Source organism: Thermobia domestica, chromosome 13 (assembly GCF_964235325.1).
Source record: "Thermobia domestica chromosome 13, izTheDome1.hap1.1, whole genome shotgun sequence".
In the NCBI taxonomy this organism is placed as follows: domain Eukaryota; kingdom Metazoa; phylum Arthropoda; class Insecta; order Zygentoma; family Lepismatidae; genus Thermobia; species Thermobia domestica.
This window is the reverse complement of record NC_137466.1, coordinates 43,956,981-43,981,317: the sequence shown is the minus strand read 5'-3', so window position 1 is coordinate 43,981,317 and position 24,337 is coordinate 43,956,981. Positions and strand designations below refer to the sequence as shown.

The 24,337-nt window shown below is 37.0% G+C and overlaps 2 protein-coding genes across 5 annotated transcripts in view; one reads left to right on the top strand and one right to left on the bottom strand.

Moving 5' to 3' along the window:
• The window catches only part of LOC145668122 (atrial natriuretic peptide receptor 3), a 753,866-nt gene that overhangs the window by 171,789 nt on the left and 557,740 nt on the right, over window positions 1-24,337 (bottom strand). The window contains exon 4 of one of the 4 annotated variants that reach the window (XM_081735674.1): window positions 1,809-1,937. The exons of the other annotated variants lie outside the window; for them this stretch is intronic. Within the exon in view, the coding sequence (XP_081591800.1) occupies window positions 1,849-1,937 (89 nt within the window). The 3' untranslated portion in view covers window positions 1,809-1,848. Of the gene's footprint in view, window positions 1-1,808; window positions 1,938-24,337 lie in introns of those variants that run through there. 4 annotated transcript variants of the gene reach the window in all.
• LOC145669056 (uncharacterized) lies at window positions 11,871-23,522 on the top strand. Its single transcript, XM_081737416.1, has 4 exons — window positions 11,871-12,234; window positions 17,670-17,830; window positions 22,237-22,362; window positions 23,415-23,522. Exons 1-4 carry the CDS (start codon window positions 12,018-12,020, stop codon window positions 23,520-23,522), a joined length of 612 nt encoding a protein of 203 aa, XP_081593542.1. The 5' UTR covers window positions 11,871-12,017.

Sequence of the window (24,337 nt, the reverse complement as noted above, 5' to 3'; positions counted from 1 at the left end):
GTGGTAGAACGCTTATTTCTGATTGAGGTCAGAATGTGTATGTATTTTGGTACAATAGAAGGAACAAGGATTCCACGGACAAAGACATTTCGGCTGTTTCTGTTCTACTGTGTGTTAACTGATCCTCGAACGAGATTAACTGCTACGTGATTGTCAATAAGATTGGTTCTATATCCACTCCTACGCATCGCTTCACCTACTGGCTGTCAACTGTAGAAAACTCTCCTAACTGCGCGCATGAATACAATACTTTCCTTCTGATTGTGAGTGGGCCAGTGCTTACGTCACTGCAAGCTTAAATTGGCCACGACTTTAGATATAATAAGGGACGTGCTAGAATGTATGGTGGCAGGAAAGAGAGGGAGAAGGTGAAAGAGACTACAATTAATGGACGATATTGAAACAGACAAATTGTACATGAAGACGAAGAGGTTAACTGAAGACCGTGGCCATGGAAGTTTGTCAGCTGCGGCAAGTGACCTGCCAATAATGGCATAATACCTACGATGATGATGATGATATGTACTTACGCAATACCACGGCTATAAAGGATGGGACGTATAATTCTAAATAATACATCAAATGACGGAGCAACTCAAACAGTTTACGTAGGTTCCACTACACGTTCGGACTTAAAAACGACGCAGTTGGTAAACGCACAAAGTATGATGCAAAATTACCTTAGGCAGAACATGCCATTTTCCCACCACACGATTTTGCGGCTACGCAACACGTTACTAGATACGAGTAATGTGTTATTTTTACTCCGTAAGTTGGAAACCTGTTAGCTACTTTTCAAAATATTGTTTTTTTATAAATCGTATAGCTTTTTAGTAATTATCATTCAATTCCAGTGATGTCTAATGTGAAAAATAGATTTATATCAAAGAATGATTTATTATTATCATATTAATTATTGTTTGAATATCTATTATTATTAAAATTGCAAATTATGCTACGCATAACTGGAACTCTTTATAGAATTGCTTTCTGTCTGTCTATCGACAGATGTCAGAGGAATATAGAGCAAGAAATGGTATACCAATATAGATTAATATAACACTATCTTAATACAGGGTTTTTAAAAATGAATATCGGGGCGTTAAGGCTTTAAAGAGTAACTCAAACAGTTCTGTACGCACCCATGCGCATGCACTGTTTCCTCTGTCTGCCGTTAGAAAAGATCGGTTAAACGACGTTGTATCCAACCGCTGGATTGTCCGAAAGGGACCGAATGACAAAGACTCCACGTTCACCAGATCTTGTCATGCGCTTTTTACCTTTGGGGATTCATAAAAGATCATGTGTATGTGTCTCCGCTACCAGCTGACCTATCCGATTTAATCACTACTTTAAAGGCGTCTTCTTGTTTACCAATCATCTACCAGAGGGTCCTAGTGAACCACAGTAGCACCAGCTACTTACCTGTGTATGTTGCATCACCACACAAAAAAGTTTCGAAGTCGACGTATTGTACAAGGAAGAAGACGCCTTTAAAGTAGTGTCACCTGTGGGTGACACTGAGCGTTGACGAATTAAGAAAAGGATTGAAGCAGTTGTTGCAACAATTACTCCAAACGCACTGATCACTCGCCTATCGACTCGGCGTGTACCGTGTGACAAATGACGCTTACACTTAACACTCACAGTAAAACTATTTGAGTTGCTCTTTAATTTGATGTATTATTTATAATTGTACGTTAAATGTAATAAACACCCTGTATTAAGAATAGGTGTACAGAAGCTAATAAGTTTCCTTATAGATGACTGAAATGTTCACTCACCGATGACCATTCGAATTTTCCCTATTAGTTGTGTTCAACGTGACGACCAGCAATCATATAACAATTACCACAGCGCACTTTCCACTGGAGAAAATTTCTTTGCTGATGTACACTTCTGTTGGGACATTTCCAGAGACCGGTAACTATGCGAACCTATGAAAGAAAAGGCGGTATTCAGAAGTCTAAAGGCACAGCAATCAATTGAGCAGATATCGGGATTCTTCACTGAGATGTCAGTGGTGAGGTGGAACAACACTTCTTCCGCTTCTAGCCTCTCATCCGCTTGTAGGATATAAACAATGATTTGGCTACTTATCTGGATGCCTTGTTCTGATGTAACTCTTCCTAGTAGATATCTGTTCCATACAGTGTGGATTTCGTTGTTTAAAAAAAAAAAAAATCCATCAAACTGTCTTTATGAGCATTGATCTTTACATAGTTGTCAATGTGATTCAGTACCTTTGTTTTTTCCTGTAACAAAATCCAGCGAAATTACGAAACCGCGAGATAACTTTTGGTGTACTGACGAGTTTTTGCATCGACATTTCTGTATGTAATTGCTCAAACCGTTTCGGTCAGATATATTCAAGCCTCGTCTGTAATGACTAAAAACGTGCACCAACAGATCTCCTGCCAGGCGAAGCTCGTGGAACTTTTAGTCCAGGAACTTTAGTCAAAAAATGGGTGTTTCTTCGGAAAAATTAGAAGCCAAGGTTTTTCTTCACAAAAACGTTCATTAGGTCATTCTAAATGACATATCAAAAGTCCCCGACTTTCTGATGTACGCTTCCCCTTTTTTCGGGGGGTGGAAGTGGGGGAGAAAAACGCAATTTAAAATACAATCAAATTCAGCTTATTTGCATGTTAACCTAAATATTCCGAATAAAAAAGCAAAATTTACCGGGAACGCTTATCATATTTGCTCGTAAATGTTTCAGAGGAAGTCCCAAAGAATATAGGGTCGGGTTTCGGAAATATGAGGCCATCAAAATGGCCGACACCAGAATTTGTAGTGTTTTGTGGGAATGGTTATAACTTCCCGCAGAATAGTGGTAAAACCGTCATTTTTGTTTCAGATTGAAGATAATTAATTACCAAATGTACGGAATGAAACGTGCTGTCTGCATTGTTAATTTCTTTCGAGATACAATAAAAAAAAAAAAAAAACTAGTTTTTGAGTACCTGGTTTTAAGTGTAAATGCAAATAACTCAGTAATCATAAAATATTTCAAAATATATCTTCAAATAAAGGTTGTAGAACATTATAAAGGCTTTCCAACGGTATCTGTACCTGCATTTTTTTTTTTTTTTTTTTTTTTTTTTTTTTTGTAACTAAAACCAACTAAAAGGGAGAGGTCCAACTGCACAATTATGAAACCAGTATTTAGATATGGTGTTAATCCTCAAAGAGTTTATTAGGGCAGAGACGATGGATGACTGGAAGGCATATTTGTCTGCAGTGAAGAGGATGATTCCGTATTTCCACGCCGCAGGACATTTTTTGTACGCTAAAAGTGCCAACTTGTTTGTACAAGACATGGTAAAGTTGGAGAACATAATGGATGGAGAAATCTATAGAAAATTTACTGCAGACTTTTTCACTGTTAAGCGATCAGACAAATTTTTAGTGGAACTCCAACAGATATGGTAATAGAACAGTCATTCATGAAGTCTTCAAAAATACGAGGAGGTTTTGTGCATGGAAGAAGTACAAAAGAGAATGTTTTAACTAAGTTTGTTGTTGGTTTGTTAAGTGCGAGCAACATTTCTGAAGGACTAGAAAACTTTTGTGGTATTTCGTTTGCAAGTGAAGAACAGCACGTAGATGCACGAGAATCTCGAATCAAACGAGACTAAGAAGATGTTAGGGAAGTATCAGAGTGGTTCAGTGCCCACAACCCTTTTCCAAATGTACAAGTGATCATGTCTATAGCAACAGGAGTCACAGGTAATGTGGAGAAGATAAACTTCTACGATGCATTGAACATTGGAGCAACCATGATGGAAAGAAAAGTTGCTGACAATTTTCATGACATAAAATATTCTCGTACTGATAGGGTTCTTTTTCTTCAAACAGTGAACAATCACCTTACGGTACATGATGTTACTGTGCCTGTCGATCCACTGCTGTTGTTTCAACGATTCAGCGTAATCAAAAGATCAGATGATGACCTTCGAGCATGTTTAAATTACAAACTGGCTCCTTACCCAATGGTTCTTTTTGATGCAACTGGAATGAGAAAAACGAAGAAATCATCCTTATTCAACATCTTCAAACCGACCAATGTTCATCCTGATCTCGGAAACGCAAACTACGTCGTTGATGGAGGGTTCCTTCTTCATCGAGTGGTGTGGCGTCAAAACGATTCCTTCATGGATGTTTGTGATAAATATGTGGCATATGTGGAAAAACACTTCGGTCAAAATACTGTCATCGTATTTGATGGATATGGTAATCCTCAGAAAAATGTAAAAGGCATGGAGCAACTTCGACGGTGCTCGAAAGCAGCATCAACGACAATTATATTTGATGGAAACATGGTTGCGACTACGAGCCAAGAAAACCTTCTCGCCAACGCAAACAACAAAAGTAGGTTGATTGGTTTGCTCACTGATAAATTCAAGGCTGCCAATATTGATGTCAAACAAGTAGAGAATGACGCTGATGTCCTCATTGTAGAAATCACACTCACGATATCAAAAATTAATTCTAATTCTACAGTTATTGTTGGTAAGGATATTCATTTGTTAGTAATCATGACAGCTCGATCTCCGCCGAATTTATAGATTTTTTTCTTGAAGCCAGGAAAAGGAAAGACAGAGCAGAAGATTTACTCATCAAGGAGTTTAGAAGGTGTATTCAAAAATCACATTTTATTTCTACATGCTTTTTCAGGCTGTGATGGAACATCTGCCATTTTTCAGAAGGGGAAATCAGCTTGTTGAAATTATTACAAAAACGTCAAGATTTAAAACATGTCGTAGAAATTTTTAATCGAAGTAATGTTTCCCATCCAGAAATAACTGTAAATGGTATACAGTTTTTTGGTGGGTTTATACGGTGCATCTGCAAATGACATTTCACTAAATGATTACCGTTATCATCATTTCACCAAATCCGTGAAGAGAAATAAGTCTGTCGATTTAAAAGCCATACCACCGACTTCAGCTGCAGCACAACATTTGTTTCGGGTTTATTACCACGTACAAACATGGCTCGGAAACCAACTAAATCCTGAGGAGTGGGGTTGGCTTATGAAAGACAATTTGTTAGTACCAATTCTATCAACGCAGCCATCTGCTCCACAGTCCCATTAAAATGATTCTCTGTTCATGATTTAAAGGATGCGGCAATGTGTGTGGATGTCGAAAGCTGGGTCTGTTCTGCTCTCTTGCTTGTGCAAATTGTCACGGACAATCCTGCTTGAATGTCACTCCAACGGAAGGAATCTCTGAACGTGAAATATTCATGGACGCCGAAGAAATAGAGGCCGAATACTTATTGAGTTCCTTTGCTGATTGATAAATAATAATTGTAATTATAGTATGTTTCAAACCAGGTGGACATGCTATAATTACAATTATTATTTATCAATCAGCAAAGGAACTCAATAAGTAAACCATTTCAGGTAAGTTGTATAGTTTACATTTCTTATTCATTATTACTCTGAATTTTACATTTCTCATTCTACAAACGATAAGAATCTATCACCGAACGTTGTAAATCCTCGTTTTTGTATCTGTGTCTGGGGTGTGTGTGACTTACAGATTCTAATGCGATATTGAATCTTATATCCAATTTTTTTCAATTTTTTTTAAAGTAGGTTTATATTGTCTTTACAAGTGTCGGTCTATTAAATAAAACAACATACCTTCCTTACGTTTCAAAACACAAAAAAATGTAGGTACAGGTACCGTTGGAAAGGCTTTATAATGTTCTACAACCATTGTTTGAATATATATTTTGAAATATTTTATGATTACTGAGTTATTTGCATTTAAACTTAAAACCAGGTACTCAAAAACTAGATTTTTTTATTGTATCTCGAAAGAAATTAACGATACAGAAACACATTTTATTCCGTACATTTGGTAATTAATTATCTTCAATCTGAAACAAAAACGACGGTTTTATCACTATTCTGCGGGAAGTTATAACCATTCCCACAAAACACTACAAATTCTGGTGTCGGCCATTTTGATGACCTCATATTTCCGAAACCTGACCCTATATTCTTTCGGACTTCCTGTGGAACATTTACGAGCGAATGTGCTAAGCGTTCCCGGTAAATTTTGTTTTTTTATTCGCAATATTTAGGTTAACATGCAAATAAGCTGAATTTGATTGTATTTTAAATTGCGTTTTCCTCCCCCACTTCCACCCCCTGAAAAAAGGGGAAGCGTACAGCAGAAAGTCGGGGACTTTTGATATGTCATTTAGAATGACCTAATGAACGTTTTTGTGAAGAAAAACCTTGGCTTCTAATTTTTCCAAAGAAAAATGCTAAAGTTCCTGGACTATTTCTGCAGGTGGTTTTCCGTTGCACAAAATGGTCGACTTTCAGCGCATGAACATTCTCGTTATGGACGACCTTCAGTATAAGGGGCACGATGAATGGTTGATTGGAGCACATGGAACACTTTATCAGTGGATTCTACGACATAATAAGTTTCTTCATTCTGGACGACACTTATGGTATAAGCCTCACTGAGGTCAATTTTGAATGTACCTTAGTCGATCATAAACATTCGAGAACGGTCGCACTGGTGTTCACAGTGAAATGTATGGAAGTCCACGTTTGTGGAACGGTTTAACTGTGATGGCACCAGTGAAGGGGGCATTGGACAGTGCTTAAATGGAGCCTTATCAGAATCGATTCACTTTCGGCGTCATTAGACTTCACACTACTTGATTGCTTTGCTAGCAGACAATCACACACTACTGACTTAATGGTGTATCTTTTACGCTTCTGTGCTTCCACTGTATTGCGACGTGTCCTTTGTGTTTCGCTTATATAGAAGCTTATCAGTCCCTGTATCTTCACCCTTATCATTCTTTCTAAACCGGAATGTCTACCTCTTTCGATTTCAATATAAATCTTTAATGGAGTAAAAACGATAAGATAACCGAGATTTATTTATTTATTATTTTTTACATGGATTCAGCATACCACGAAGAGATTTTATATTAACCATCTTTTTCTTTGTTGTAACCGAAAGTGTTAGAAATTTATCACTTTTGGTTTCAGTACTGATCCGCTATACAACGAAAACATTAAAATACTAGGAATGCAATGGATGTACCCGATTGCAATGAAATGAGCTGAGCAAGCTTAAACTACGTAATCATTCCTGGCCATTATGCAATAATAAATGCCATTTTTAATTGTTGACAAAAAAATCGCGTGAAAACTTTTTCCCCATGTTAAGTCTATGCAAGCGTTTTTCGGTGATTATTCCTCGATGGTACATCGGATTTTTGATTTCGACCTATGTTGTCACTCAACACGACATACTCTATCAGCGTGCTAAGTTTTCTTGAGATCGGCCAAACGGTCTAGGAGGAAGCGTTTTTCGGTCATTATTCCTCGATGGTACATCGGATTTTTTATTTCGACCTATGTTGTCACTCAGCACGACATGCTCTATCAGCGTGCTAAGTTTTCTTGAGATCGGCCAAACGGTCTAGGAGGAAGCGTTTTTCGGTCATTATTCCTCGATGGTACATCGGATTTTTGATTTCGACCCATGTTGTCACTCAGCACGACATACTCTATCAGCGTGCTAAGTTTGGTTGAGATCGGCCAAACGGTCTAGGAGGAGTTCGCGGACAACCAAACGGCTAACCCGAGTATAAGAGCTTCGCTTCGCTCAGCTCAATAACGGGAAATGATATGTTAATATGGATTCAGTTTCCCAAGAATATGTTCTATTTTGGTCCCGTTCAATCTGTTGAAACTACATCTATCACTCCCACTTCACTATTGGATTCCAATGGTTTTCAAGTCTGTCGTGTAGGGGCTGCTGTGGTTCAGTGATAGATATATCACCTCAGATGCTTGGACTAGTTTCTGGTTCGATCCCAGCTCGCACCAAACGAGCATTGTGTTAAACACCGTATGCATTGGTTTTCTCGTAGTTTTCCTCTCACTTTCTTCATTCCATCATTCCATTCATTCTTATTATCACCGTGGCTTCAAGAGGATTTACCACTCACCCTACAGCACAGATTCAACTCCAGCTGTAGCCTTGACAACAACAGCTTTGTGGACTAGAGCATTGTCATGCAGTAGGCGAGTTAAACGTACAGCGACCTCTAACGAACTGACACAGCTACACAATGGAAACTGATACATTATTTCTTCCATAGATTGTACTACATGCCATAACGGCTTATTAGCAGTGACTGCCGTTTCTTCTTTTCTAGGTGCAGTAATTTTTATCACCACTGTAATTAATATGCGAACTTCTATTTCAGTTCAGGTCGGAAATTTTTGGAAATAAACTCCTAAGCAGGTGAACTCCTAAGCAGCATTGAGACGAGGGTAGTGAGAGAAATAAATCCATTTCAACTAGGAATCTAACCAAGGTCTCCCAGTTGGCAGGTGGATACCTTACTGACTGCGCCACGGTGGTTCTAACAATTAGGATACAATTCTGTCAAAAAGTATGTACAATCTTGTTCGAATCGTCTGTAGATTGCCTCTACGACTTTATGCGCTCGCAAGCCGGTAGATCTTCGCATGTGGCAAGTTTTAATGTTATCACCAGTTCGCTTTGCGCTGTTGCGAACTAAACATGCCTGCGCCAGTGTCTGCACTGTAGAAGAACAGCGTCCCGTAATCCATTTTTTATGGTCTGAAGATGTACCAGAAACTGAAATCCGTAGAATACTTTCAGCATAATATGGGGACAATGGTTTACAACGGTGAAGTGTTTACCACTAGACTGAAAAGTTCAAAAGTATTCGAACAATATTAAAGGGCTAGAAAAGAACAGATGGCTGAGGGTTCTGGAACAGTAATAACGCAAGTGGCACGAGTGGGGTAACGCACATCCGAAGTTATTTTACTGTGGAATACTACCACAGTAATCAAATGATATATTTCAAATAAGTAGGAATAAAGTTGTAAAGAATTGAAAATTTTTAGATTTTTCAAAAAAAATTATTTCGAAAAAGTGTTTAGATAAGTATCACATCTAATTATGTGCATAGTTTTCCATAGACATAAAGACCATAAAGCCGTTTACAGCAGTTTGATATCTCAAATCATTCGGAAGATACAAAGAAAATGATTAAAATTGATCTTTTGCCTAAAATAGCTTATTAACGGGACCTCTTTACAACAGTTTTTTTTAAAATTTACTTTGCTTCTATAAAGGTAAAACAGAAAGTTCTGTCGCTTTTTGTGGAGGTCTGTGTTCAATTGGCCCTCACGCCGTGAATTGAATGAAAATTGAGATAGGCGAAGGTCAGTTAGTGGTGTGGGTATATCCAACATACTACCTGATAGTGGCAGTTCAGTTACACCGTAAACTTGGGTAAGGGCAGATTGAACATAGGACCTTCACAGAGCGTCATAAGGGCGAGTATGCTGTATGAGTTCAAACTGGGGTCAAACACCGCTGCAACGGGGCGGAAGATATGCCAGGCATTTGATGAGGGTGTCGTGACTACGCGGAAAGTGCAGCGGTGGTTTAACAAGTTTAAGGATGGTGACGAAACACTCGAAGACGCACCAAGTGCCGGAAGACCAACACATGTACAAAATGAAGATCTTCAGGCAGCAATTGAGGCGAACACTAGCAAGATATGTGAAGAACTGGAACTACAATTCAATTTAAGTGGAGAAACCATTCAGCAGCACCTCCATCAACTTGGGAAGCACTACAAGTTGGGTCGGTGAGTTCCACATGCTTTGACTCCGGGCCAAAAGAAAATGCGAGCAGACACCTATGTTTCTTTGCTGTCTCGTCTGAGAAAGGAGCCCTTTCTGGACAGGATGTTGACATGTGATGAGAAGTGGGTCCTTACGAAGCTCCACGACGCCGTTATCATTGGTTAGCATCCCATAAAACCGGTTCCAAAACAGCCGAAACCAGCACTGCATCAGAAGAAGATCCTCCTGTGTGTTTGGTGGACTGCTCGCGGTATCGTGCATCAGGAACTGCTACCAGCTATCAGGGCATCAATGCAACTGTGTACTGTCATCAGTTGAGCCGTGTTCAAGAAAAATTCGAAACTCTGGAGCCAGCACTTCTGAATCACAAAGGGTCCTCCTGTTACAGGACAACGCTAAGCTCCATGTGGCTAGGATGACCCGGGACACCATTGTATACCTTGGATGATAAACAATATTGTATCCGCCATACTCTCGGACATTGCACCGTCTGATTATCACCTGTTCCATTCCTTGGACTATCACATTAGAGGACGTCAGTTCAAATCCCTAGTAGAGGTGCAAAATACACTTGATACTTTCTTCGCTTTCCGGCTCAGCAAATTCTACCGCTATCGAATCCATGGCCTTCTAGAACGTTGGCAGAAGATCGTCGATGCTGATGGTTAATATTTTTGCTCTTCCAGATACGTCTTAGGTGACGTATCGATGTTCGAAGGTTGTGGGTGAAAAAGCGACGGAACTTTCTTGGTTACCTTTATATAACATAACAACAATCCTTTGGTAGATATAATTACAACGAATTTTCGGAAGTACATAATTTTAAGCAGTGTTGCAAACTTTAACAGTCATTACAATATCTCCAGAATGGGTTGATTTATCAAATTGCTGTAAACAAGATTGTGATCTTTACGTCTATTGAAGGTTATTTTTGCAATAAAATACGGTACTTACGTAAGAGCTTTCCCGATGTAAAAGCTTTTGAAAACAAGAATTTGAGAAATGATCCAAAATATGGATCAATAGATTGCGATCTTGGCCAATAATTAGTTTTTGGATTAAGGGCCACAAAATTCTTGAATGGCCCCTAAATCAAGTTTTTTTTTTTTTTTTTTTTTTCGAAATAAGCACATCGTACTGAGTTAAGTGATAGTTTGGATTTGGCTACACTATGTGTAGTTCTCGAGATATAAGGCCTGCAAGAAAATTTTTGCCTGAAATATTTTAGATCTTTTGATCACCCGCCGAAAAAGAGTCAAATTTTCAATCCCCTATAACTTTGTTCGTATTCATTCGAATTTTGTCATGCCATGACCACAGTATTTGATACAAAAGTACTTTCAATTGCGTTGCCCCGTCTGTCTCATTTCAGTTATTACTGCTGTAGAGGCCACCACACTTTGGATATTTGTGGTGGACAACATTGTATCCGTGGGTTTTCTTGGGGTTCTCCCGTTTTCTCTTACTCTCTCATTCCACCAACTCTTCCATCATTCACTTTCTTGAATCATTGTCTCCCTTAGCCTAAAGAGCATAATCGTGGGACGTTAAACTGAAATATTTCCTTTCACTTTCTGGACTGTAGCGCCCTTTGTTTGGAATACTGAATAAATAAATGTAACATTGCAAATTCTCGTTTGACATGTAGATTTGAAATATGTATTAAGGTGACGGTAATAGTGCCCTTTTTTTTTAAAAAAAAAAATACAACTTTATGTGGATCTTAAACATTGTTAATCTTGTGTTAGCACAGAGAATACCAAGCAATGTTCCGCTATCAATATTTGCATGGTATAAAATTTAAGGGTTTTGTGTCCATTAGTTTTGAAGTTCCAAGGGCGTACCAAGATGGATGGTCATCCCTATATATATATATATATATATATATATATATATATATATATATATATATATATATATATATATATATATATATATATATATATATGTGTGTGTGTGTGTGTGTGTGTGTGTGTGTGTGTGTGAAACAATGGTTCCAAATAGGATATTAAAACACTTCAGCCCCTCCTTCTTTAACTTACTTAGCTCAAAGACCTTGACGTTAATGTTGTATAGAATTCATTATTATTATTATTATTATTATTATTATTATTATTATTATTATTATTATTATTATTATTATTATTATTATTATTATTATTTTAAATTTTATTTTCAGATTTGGTCCAAGATTTGCAGGAGGAGGACAGGCCAAAACGAAGAAACTGCAGCAAATAGGACGACAGTGCAGACAGAGGATGAAACTGCGAGATCTTCAATTAGAACTATTTCTCGGGACGTCGGTGATCTTGCAGATTCAGAAGGTTCGTCAATGGTCATCTATGATGGCCCTTACCCTATGAACCGACCTCTCAGAGGTGATAAGACGACTGTGTTGCGTGGATACTTCCGTGAGCGTATACTGCAAATCATAGACCCCTACCCTGACGAATATGGAAGTGAGGACACCCAAACTCAACAGTCAATTCCTCCTCCTTTCCCCATAGGACTAGCTGCCAGGAGGCAGCAGTTCCGAGATCAAATCATGGGTAAGTATGAATAAATCATGCACCACCGGATCACTTGGGTCACTTAAGTAACGCGCTCTGTCCGGGTCTCAGAGCCAATCTGCCCTAGATACCCAAACAGACCTGATGCCTAGGCGACCGGGAAGCAGTCAAAAAATTCCCGGAATATTGTAGTTTTGGTATTTGTGAAGCAATCTCAAAGAATCGTGTACATCACAGTCCTTAGGTTGTCCCTAATTATGAATATGACAAGGGTGAACAGGTTTATAGTGGTCAGTGTACGAGTAACGTAGCTGAATGGAAGAGTGTGTGGGTGATCAGTTAGCACAATGTCACACATAGATCGAGCAACGCACTAACGTCAAATTCGTGCGTATATTGAGGTTAATCTGCTTCAGAGCTTTAAAAACAGTTTGGCTTTTCCCAAAGCTAAAAAAGAACGTTTTCCGTTTCGCTAATATAGAAGAGATCAAAACGAACTCCAGAATAGACCTATATCAAAACAGGCGTTTCGTCGATGTTTACAGCAAACGCAGAAGCAGTGGAACAAGCTTATGTGTGTTCCAAAAGTGAAAAGCCAATTTTCAAATCGATTAAGTGAATGTATAAAAGTAATAAAGAGCCTCACACAATTGCAGAAACTTCTTGATTGCTTCTGGTATTAGATTTGCAGAATTTTATGGTTGATTGCTGATGTTCACGGATTGAGCTCGAATATTGCAAATGTCACATCATGTTTACTCATTTTCTCGTTTTAATTCTTGAACATAGCCTATACAATATATTCAAACAAATTTGGTCTCAGTGTTACCTTTTATATTCTAAACGGCAAGTTTTACAGGTCGATTAAACTTTGACGATCTCTCATACGAGAAATATGAAACTTATCTTTTCTGTGATTCTGACGCGTTTGTACTATGATAAATCTTGTAGTTATCTTTCAGTGGAAAACTTGAGACACAAAGACGCAAACAAAAAGCAAGTGAGAAAATTATATTTACCGGAAAGACAATGACATATAAGATAATCGTGTTTTGTTCGAATTACATTAGTAGCCTTATAGATAGTCTATGTATGGCGAAGTTTCGTCTCCGGATCACTTCAGGTAATGGGTCTGGTGGGTCATAGGTCTGTCTGTCTCTGAGTCTTCCGGGTCACGGGTCACGAACTTCCTGGCTCATTCCATCACTGGTTGAAAGAGGAGACATTAGTAATTTTCTGTAGTATTTTTCAGGATTGCCAAAATATTAGAGGAGTAAAAATAAAGCATAATCAATTTTTCGCTTTGTGTTGTTGTATCATATTATTAAAGTCATTTGTGTTTATTTCAAGATGGAAAATGAAAATTAGGGCAGAAAAGTGCTATACTAAGTTCATTTTGTCATTTTTAGGTCAATTAAGTTAGTAATCATCTAGATGATTTAATGTTTGGCCCCAAGTTAAATAATTTTAGTTGTTCATTACATAACCTTTTAAGGTATGCAGACGACTACTGTCATAAAATTTCATTAGATTTATTTATTTATTTCTTTGAAAAACTTAAGTATATACAAGAACCACTAGCGTGCGCAGGACATTGGGAATGTGGGTGTCAGATCTAAAGTACCACCATATGGAATGTCGTCCTCCCCCCTCCGCTAAGAAAAGATAGCGTCATTGCACCCGACGCTGCGTCGGCGACGCACGGCACACATGCAGACGGGAAATAATTTACACGTAATCTCTTCTCAGTTTGTAATAATTCTACATAAAAAAGTTTGTCTAATGGGGGCGCCAAGGCACCCATGGCACCCACATTGCGCACGCCTATCACAAGAACTTACATGTAAAATCATACACCTGACAACACTGGTATATGCCTAACTAACTCTACTTATAAATAAGGAAATTAGTTCGAATCTTGCCGGTGGCTTAGTGTATGGTGGATCAATGGTCAAACGTTCCTTTTTGCTATTAGGACTCCCTGGTCCAGGCCCGCAACCAGAGGTGGCTAGGGGGCCTGGCCCACTAAACTTTTCGTGGCCCCTCCAGACCTTAACACAAAATGCTATTGTTAATACAAAAAAAAAAAAAACACACAATTGAGCTATTTGTAAAAGAATTTTTAATGACTTGCCCCCCCTAACATATTCATGTCCCCCCAAACCTCTGTAACTGGTTGCGGGCCTGCCTTGGTCGCGTCCGTGAATGTTCCTTGTGTTCTTCCTTTTACTATACTGAAAAGAATTTTTGTAATTAAATTGCCAAACTTCAAAGTAAAATCATTTACCCTTCATTTTATAAGTTGATATACATTTCCTTAGATTAAATTACAAAATTTGCTGTTTCTTTTTTCTTTTTCTTTTCTTTTTTACAAATTTACAGTAAAGTATGATATTTATATTGATACAAATGTAATTTTGCACCATTTCATATTAGTAATTTTACTTTATAGGTGTAAATTGATTTACATATAGAGGAGTGGCAAACAGATTGCCACTGTTTTTTGTAAATTTACCTATGAATTTTTTTTACAGTGTGTCACATTATTATTCCACTAATCTAGGGTTGCCAACTGTCCGGTTTTTCACCGCCCTGGCCGGAAATATTGCTATTATCTTGATTAAAGCCGGTGACCGGTACAAACATTTCACCTGTCCCTTTATGACCTTTTTTTTCAGATTTGTATCTAGTTGGAAGCAATTTCATCTAGTTCAAAGTATAGGCTTGAAAAGTAACTTTCATTCTGTAAAGTCAAAACTGTCTGTCACCTTTCACCATCTATGAACGATTTAATACGTTTTCTTCATCAGTTTAGATAATTTTAAAGAGATGACAGGAACTGAATCAAGGGAAATTTAAAATTTATTTGTGAGGAATTTCATACATTTATTGAGAGTGAAAAAGGACTTTTTAAAGCAATTTCCTGTAGTTGAAGTATAAGTTTAAAGAATAAATTTCATTTTCCAAATCCAAAATTGTCACTTAAGGATTAATATACTTTTGTTCATGTGTTTCGATAATTTTAAAGAAGTGCCCGTTACTGGTAAATACCATGTAAAATGATCAATGCCGATTTCAGTTTCTCATTTATAGCACAATGTATATATTAAGCTTATTAGTGAATGTACTAAGGATATACAGGTACTAATACACATTTGTTCATGATAGTACATTTCCTTCCCATGGATGGTTCCGAACAGAGGTACTTCACACTTAGGCTTATATCGTAGGGGTTTTGAGGGGTGCCAGTTTTTTTTCTTTTCCATAGTTGGCAACCCAACACCAATTTTCTCCCCAATAATCATTCACTTTCATTAAAACTCTTTGCTAAGCTTCTTCCAACCTTTTCAAATGTTCTTCAGTTGAAGGTAATGAAGAAAATCAATGAGGTAGAAAGAAAGCCAGATGTTATCTATAAAATCCAATTAACCCTACGAAGTCCAAGAATTTTTTTTGTCTCAAGTAGGTCCAAGGGAAGGGGGGCTCCTCGAACCCACAGTATAACATACTATAACTCACATAACGCCATCTAACAAGAAATGAATATAAAATAAGTATTCAGAACTTACTCGTGCTGATATGCTGTTTCCTACCATAAGAACACAATCCTTTTTAAATACAAACGAAAAAAATCTAACTTCAGGAAATATACTTGTAGAAAATATGTCACATGGAAGTCCAAGGAGGGGGTTCGATGAGCCCACTACTTTGAAATAATTTCTAACTTACAAGTTACTAAATAAAAATGCACATTATTGATGTGGATTTTCAAGACTTACGACGGTTTTTTATTTTCAAGAGATACAAACGAGTGGGTTTGAGAAGCCTCCTTCCCCTCTTGGACTTCCTAGGGTTAAATAGCTGCTGATATATGAGACTAAATAATTTGGGGTAATCCTGATATGCTAAGCATCAGACAGCTTCAATTTATCTGTATCGAAATGATTGCACACACTGCAATACTTTATATATACGTCATCCTTATTACCGTACTACTTCCGTACCTAAAATGTAATTGAAATGTGTTCAATTTTCCGCAAACGCTACAGGTACGCAATGTCGAGTTTCTTTACACTTTCTTGGGGAGTTCCGACGTAGAAATAAAAAGGTTTTAAAATAATGCTGCAATAGAGGTATAGATGTAAGTGGCATATGTAAGTCATACATTAAAATATTAGAAGACCTTAAAAATGTGTCCTGGTTTATAACACATTTTTTTTTTTTTTAAATAATACTCTTTGGAAGTCTTAGAAAATGATTCTATTGTATCTATTGTTGGCCTCTATCTCTAGCAAATGATAATCCTTGAGCTTTCTGTGTAGTCATTGGTGGATGCCGGTTTTAGAATCCGTACATCTTATCATATTCAGCCATTTCCAACTTCAGCTGAAACGGCATTCAATTCAGCTTTTATCAGCGTAAGAAAAAGTTATCCAACGTAAATCTGTGATGGTGAGACCAAATCTCATGGCGTCAGATTTCAGTATTTGTTTTAGAAACTCCTTCTCTTGCTTTTCTATGAAAATTGGAAAACCCCTGAATTGCTTATTAATGAAACTACCTACTTTGATAATCCTTACTCGTAACGTATTCCTAGGCACATCAAATCCTCTAGCTGCATTTGTTAGTGGCACTTCGTTTCGAGGAGACTCAACGGTACTTCATATTTCTTAATGATCAACTGCACTGAACAGTTTTACATTGATAATTACGTACCGTTCTGCTGCAATTATAAATGTAGAACAATGATAAGTTCATTTGAATCCTTTAGCTTTGATGCTAATGTAATACACTGTACGAATTGCAAATTTGTAGAAGTGTCAGAACTACCCAACATTGACTGTCGTGAATACCCCGTTACGACCTGACCACTGTTAGTTAAACATATCCTTATATAGAACCAATAAAACAGCAACAACCACACGCCATACTCTAGCCTTTAGAGCACTAACTTTCATATGGCAGGCGCATTATTTCTTCATTTCTCTCTTATCAAACAAGTGAACGCTTCGCTTAGCTACGTGAAACTGTATTTTACATGACACCTACCTTATAGACAGGTATTTGGACGCGAAATTTAGTGTCTTAGAATCGCATCTACTGATAAAAATTTGTAGTCAGTAGGAAATCTACAAATTTCAGAAAAATGCTCGGAATGAAATTTCGGAAGCAAGTCATATTTTCGATTAAAAAAAAAAACTATTTCTTTGCATTTATTTTTCTATGTAGGGTGCTTGCATAATAAGTAAGTCCCCGAGATACAAGGACTTAAAATAGAGAACGCCCTATGCAAATTTATACCTAGGTAGTTATGCACTTATTATTATTATTATTATTATTATTATTATTATTATTATTATTATTATTATTATTATTATTATTATTATTATTATTATTATTATTATTCAAGTACTGCAAGATGATCTATGTTCTTTACATATATTTACTGTTTTTCTATCTTCTACTTTACATAGAGACCTCCAGAAGCATGAACAGGCTGGAGGAGGAGGAACAGAGGATATCATCTCTCCTTACTGTGAGGTATAAAGAACTCGAGCAAGAGAGGGAGAAAAACAAGCAGTTTTTCTTCTGGACAGCAAGAGGCCATAGGCGGTGGATCAAGACAAAATATCAAGTAAGTTTAAATTTTATTCTTTCTCAAACTTTTCAAGGTAAAAAAAAAAATAATAATAATAATAACGGGCCGTATTAAATACATAATGGGAACTCAGTGGTAAATATTAGGAATCATTGGTTCAATCCAAGGCCTTGAGAGTTTGTGATGGATGAGATTGTGATCATCGGTTCTCTCGGTTCCTCACACACTTCCATTTCAACCAATTCTTGCGTAGGTAATAATTCAATTTCATTGGGTGCACTGAAATTGCGCAAACTTTCACTCCCTTATGTGTTGACACAAATAAAACCTTAATGAGCAGGCAACAAAATTGGAAATTGCGCAAAAAATTATGTGTACAACATTGCCATCATTACCATAAACATTTCGACTAATAGAAACAGTCACCAAAATGCAAGTCGTTTTAGGAAAAAAAAAATACAAACTAATGGGTGACAATAACATTATATATATGCACGGGTAGCGTTAGAGAGGGGGCGGAGGAACATGTCCCAGTCTATATTTTTTCTGTATCATATCTAACTGTAAGATTTCCTGTAAGATTAAAGCTGTAAGAAAATAGTTGTTGGAAGCAAATGGTTAATGGACAACTGTAAATGAAATAAAGACATAAAATAAACATAAAATCAATATTTCTAGAAGTTCCCTTTAAATATCGTGGACGGGCTTTCCACCAATCAGAGATAAGGATTTGTTTACATTTTCCAGTTTTGACCAATCACAATCAACCATTTGTTTACATATTTCAGGTGTGTCTAACACGTATGTTAGTAACTGTCCTTTCACTATTCTATAAATAATCCTTATACAGGGCCGGATCCAGGATTGTCTGAGGGGGGTGCACCAATAATTCCTTAAATAACCAATCACACTAAAACTCTTCAAAGTGACATGTAACAATATTCTTTACCCCTGACAACGCTCATTCATAGAACGGGGGGAAATTATGTTAAAGGGGTCGCAAGTGTTATGTAGGAAAAATGTTCTCTCCTCTTGGTTTCCGTTTCCTTCCTTACTTGAGAAATGTTAAATTGTTTTGCTTGGTGAATCCTTTTTATTCAACTTTCAGAAAATCGACTTAAACTATTGCTTTAGCAAAGCTCTGCTTTCTTTTAAGCACTAAACGGAAACGTGATGGCAGAAAGTTTCGGAAAGTGTTGCTATTTTCACAGCTAGTTTCTCATTTTAGACAGTGTATATTTACAACGAAGGGGAATGAACGTACACCGGTGCACCCCCACCCCCTAAATCCGGACCTGTCCTTATATTTGCATTTGCATTTTAGTTACCGTTCTTTATATTTGCTGACGCTGATCCTTATATTTGCATTTGCATCTTATTGTTAGTTAAAGATCAGCAGAAGTCAAAAAGAGCGAGTTCGCCATGAGGAAATACGGTGAGTTTAGGAATTCGCGGATAAACCATGAAAAGGCACATACGACAATTTTAAAAGCTGTATTATTTAAATACCAGAGATTCAAGCTGTAAACGTAAAATGTTCTGTAAATATATATTTTGCTTTGCAAATATTTGAATGCAATACAAGTATATTTCATAAAGGAAAGGCGTTTATACATTTTATTTCGGTGCAAAATTTCACACAATTTCTTCAATTCTGTTGTTCGCAATGTCGCAGTGGAAATTTGCGCAATTTCAGCACTTTCTGCTCCTCGTTAATAAGTCATAGATTACAGATATTATCAACGATCTAATTCTTAGAAAATTTGCGCAATGTCGTTGCACCGCTTCCATCAATTATTTGTCTCCTTTTAGCCGAAAGAGCATAAGCGTGGGTCGTGAAATTTTATTTATTCATTTCACTAACAAGGTACATTCGTGAAGTGTTCCCTCGGGATTCGTGTAAAATTGATTCAAATGCAGAGTTCTTCGCGGCCTAATGTGTATTGAACTAATTTTAGCGACCCATACCGTAATTGGCATATTTATGGGCCTTCATATTATATCCCAAATTCAATAATACACTATTATAACGCTCGGGCACAAAATTGCTTTTACTTTCTTTAGATGTAACTGGACATAAATGCAAAACAAACTGGATCAAGTACTGCTTCCCTGACACATGTTACTCCGGTCGCCATCTTGGATCTGGTATGTTGGATTCAAGTTTCGGTTTTTGAAATGGAAATAGGTGGAAGAGATACATCAAATTCACGTACAATTTTCTCAGAAATTCACTCGTGTAGTGAATTTTACCGTAGTTTGTACCATTTGGAAGGTATTGTATGTTAAATTCCTCCAGGCACTTTGGGAATAGACATTGCAGATTAATATCAGTTACGCTTACGTTTTTTATGTTGACAAATTAAAATAATTTCTAACTGAAAAAATACTGTAGGTATAAACAAACTCTTTACAACATTGGGTGTCATAATCTTATTACATGTCTGTGAATGATTATTATTATTTCCATGTTATACTATAAAATGAAGTATTGTATTACAGTCAAAAAGCCTAACGTAAATCCAGATATGACCAGATTTGGGTGAAAACCTGCCATTTCCGTCTATATGTATATACGTTCAGAGAATATTTCGTCAGTAATAAATCATGTAAAAGATTACATATACACAGGGACCCTGCACAACTTTCTATTTGTTTCAATATTCGTGAAGTGCCTGACATTTAACATGAAATACCTTCCAAACGGCACAAGCTACGGTAAAACTGACTACACCAATGCATTTCCGAGAAAATTTTACATGGATTTGGTGTATCACTTGCACCTATTCTCCCTTGAATAACAGAAAGTTGAATTTAATATGGTGAATCCAAGATGGCGGCTTGGTGGATAACATGTGTCAGAGAAGCAATACTTGATCCAATTTCTTTTGCATATACTCACATTTATGTTCAGTTACATCTAAAGAAACTAAAGGCAATTTTGTGTCCGAGCGTTATAGTACCGGTAGTATATGATTAAATTCCGGATATATGAAGGCCCATAAATATGCCAATTACTGGTATGGGCTTCTAAAATTAGTTGCACGAATCCCAAGGTAGAAGTCTGCCCGTGGACCTGACTCAGACCTACAAAGCATATATTATTTCGGTCCCGGGCCGAGCTCGGGCTGTAAATATTTAAATAGTCAAACATATTTCTTGGGCCTAACTACGTAAATATACTGCACAACCATATTTATTTTGAGTTACTTATTTATTAGGTTTTTGAGTTATTTATTAGGTTTCTCTAATTCGGGCTTATTTAGGGCTTTTGATTATAACATGAGCTCGGGCCTAGAAGCTGAACATATTTCGGACTCGGGTCGGGCCTCTCATTACAAATTCACGGGCCGGGCCGGCCCCTGCAGACCTCTATTCCAAGGGGACACTTCGCAAATGTACCTTGTAAGTATATAGAAAGTTAAGTTCAACCCGATCGCCAGAGCTAATGAAGTAAATCTATCTCCATCATAAATGGAAATTATATGGAAGAATGAGAGACAGAGAAAGAGAGACAAAGAGAAACACTAAATCGATATTGACAAAGTATCGAAACATGATTGATAGGCATGTTGGAGGCGTTCCTGCATAAGGGATTCAAGTTCGATGATGATCATTTCCAACATATTTCATATTTAAGATCTCTATTTGAATCTCCTTTCAGGGTTTGAAAAGTTCATGGAAAGATATTGTCAATAACTCATATTTTTTTAAAAAAAAACTTTTCCATGTATTTAAATAGAGCGTACGCTCAAACGTTGTCTCTTGTTTGCATACCTTTGGTAATTGGATTTCAGTTATTTGTGCTCTGAACGTTCCATATATAAATTACAGTAGAGTTCCGAAAACTCAGCCTAATGTGGAAAGAAGGGTGGCCGAATTTGTGAAAAGGCCGGGTTATCGGGAATGGGGTTAAAAGAGAATAAATAGGATACGAGTGTTTCCTCAGAAAATACACTACTGTACTTGTATGTGTTTATTGCTGGAGAATACTACAGAGAATAAACTGCCCAATCATCCTTTAACAAAGGAAAAGTATGTGCTTTATGAATGCATAAAGCCCTTACTATACATGAAAATTAAAATTAATGATTACCTGATAAGACAGACCTCAGGAAAATACGCGGCAATGACACTGAACGAGTCTGCGCGTGGGTATTTTTTCGCCCTGCCAGGATGTGGTCGGGTTTTAGGGACTCAACTGTATTAAAAATATGTCGAAATGTGTAAAGTATGTACATATCATAAAGTTCAAATTACCGAAATATCGATTATAAAAAATCGAACTATCGATTAGAAATGTTTTGAGCAAGTGCGTAGTGTACAAGTGACACTTCCTTTGAGTTAATAATAGGCCTACATCAAAGTAACTATAAGAATAATTTAAGAATAAGGTAGAATATTAAGGATAATATTTCCTCGTTTTATGTATGCGTGTATAGACAGACCTTGAACATAGCATTGACCGTCTCCATATGGTACAGGAGAGGCTGGTAGAAGATATAATTAAAAAGAAGAAAGAATTGCAGGGGTCTCAAATGCAGTTACTGTCTTTTATGCCGTTCCAGGTACGTGTATTTGATTTTGAATTTTATTACACTCATTAATTAATTGCTTATTACAGTCGTTTTCAACTAGCAGATGTATCAGCTCGAAGCACTATTTTATAATCTAAAAGGTGTCCTGCATTTTCGCATGGTGCAATTTCACACGATGCTTATTGTCGAGCAATTTCGCATGGTTCTGTTTATCGGATTAATCATTCTGCAGATATTGTGCTTTTTCACACGGTCTACCTTTCAATCTTGTGATTCATCCTCAATAGGCTTTCACTCTAAGGGGAAGGAGAACACAAAACAAATATGAACTAAGTGAGAAAAGAAAAAGAGCAAACACAAGTTAAAATAAATAGGAACAATTTCAATTAATACTAGAGCTGGAGAGCTTAGGAAATGTTTCACTTTCACAAAAAGAATAATAAAGAAAATAACCGGAAATTAAAATAACTATGAACAAGATACACAACAACAACAACAACAACAACAAAAGAGCAAACAAAAATTATGGTAAAGAAAAAGAGTACAACAATAACATAAACAATGGAAAATTGAAATAAATAAGGGAAAAATAATAACAAAAACTATTGCAAATTGAAATAGACGAAAACGAAAAGAATAGCTAACAAAAATAAATAAGAACAGAGAAAGAATAATTGATAAAATAATTAGTAACAGAAGGTAGAATAATCCTAAATTAAAATAAAGATTAAAATTAACAGCACATCAGAGAATTGTCAGGAACTTTAAAAATCCAGGAAAAATGTCCCTGCTCCAGAGCATAGAAAAGCACTGTGACTTGTAAAACATAGAACATTAGCTCCATACTCCAAAGCGACTCTAAGAAGAACCTTGTCATTTCGTTATTTTTACAGTGAGCGGCATTTCGTGAAGGTTTCATACTTCTGTAAATCGTCAATCAATTTTGTACAATTCATAGCTCATTGTTCCAGCTTTTGGGGATATTCAAGCTTCTCAAGCAGTTTTTAAAAGTCTCCGCCATATCCGAGCTTCTCCAGGACTAATTGCAATCATTTGTAAGGTGATTTTCTACTCTTCTCCAGATTGCTATCCAAGCCCTGTCTCGCAAAACTATGAAAACTAAACGTCGCATCTGCTTTAAACGTGCCGTCAAAAACCGATTGCTCGTTCTTCCTCAGTGTGCAGAGTAAACTAAGAACAGGGAAAGAACAATCACAAAAAGGACCCTGTACAATCCTTATGGAAATTCGATTTCATTGGAATTGCTTGAAGCCGTGATATTGTGATCCTAAGAAAAAGTCTCCATGGGCACAACCACCAATCACTGATTATTTGGCCACTACAGGGCCACTTTGTTGAAAACAGCCGAGTTTTGATATTCGGATTTTTGGGAAAATGAATGAAACTGTGATATTTTTTAGATCTTGTGATTCTGAGAAAAAGTTATAATGGGCACTACTACCAATCATTGACTGTTTGGCCACTACAGAGTCATTTTTTTAAAAAAACAGCCGAGTACAACGGTGTTCTGGATTTCAGTGAAAATGTAAAGAACTGTGATATGTTGTAGATGTCGTGATCCAGAGGCAAAAAAATGATAATTTGTGGCTACCAAGCAACTGTAGGTCAGTTGGTAGAACATTTGTTCGCATTCAAGTAGTTAGGCCCCGGGCCAGTTATTCTGTATAGGGTTTACAGAGCTTCTCTTTGTCCCGCAAAATGAATATCGGGAAGTTACCCATGTTTCAATGGTGTTGGCCGCTACTCTCCCCATAATTTTTGGGGTGTGGGGTAGGATGAGAAGATCTAAACCTTTTCACAGTTTCATACAATTCAACCAAAATCCCAGAATATCGTTACTTTTCGCTGTTGTAGTGATCAAACGGTCAGTGATTAGTGCTTGTGTCCATTCAGACTTCTTCTCAGAATCACAATATCACGATTTCAGTCATCTTCACCGAAATCCAAAATATTATCTTCGCCTGTCTTCAAAAAAGTAAAGTAC

Bases quoted from the DNA above. Each gene is read 5' to 3' on its own strand.
- LOC145669056 (XM_081737416.1), top strand. From the start codon at position 12,018: ATGGTCATCTATGATGGCCCTTACCCTATGAACCGACCTCTCAGAGGT. The intron at 17,831-22,236 runs GTAAGTTTAAAT...ATGCGTGTATAG, and splicing joins GGATCAAGACAAAATATCAA to ACAGACCTTGAACATAGCAT. The intron at 22,363-23,414 runs GTACGTGTATTT...ACTCTTCTCCAG, and splicing joins TGTCTTTTATGCCGTTCCAG to ATTGCTATCCAAGCCCTGTC.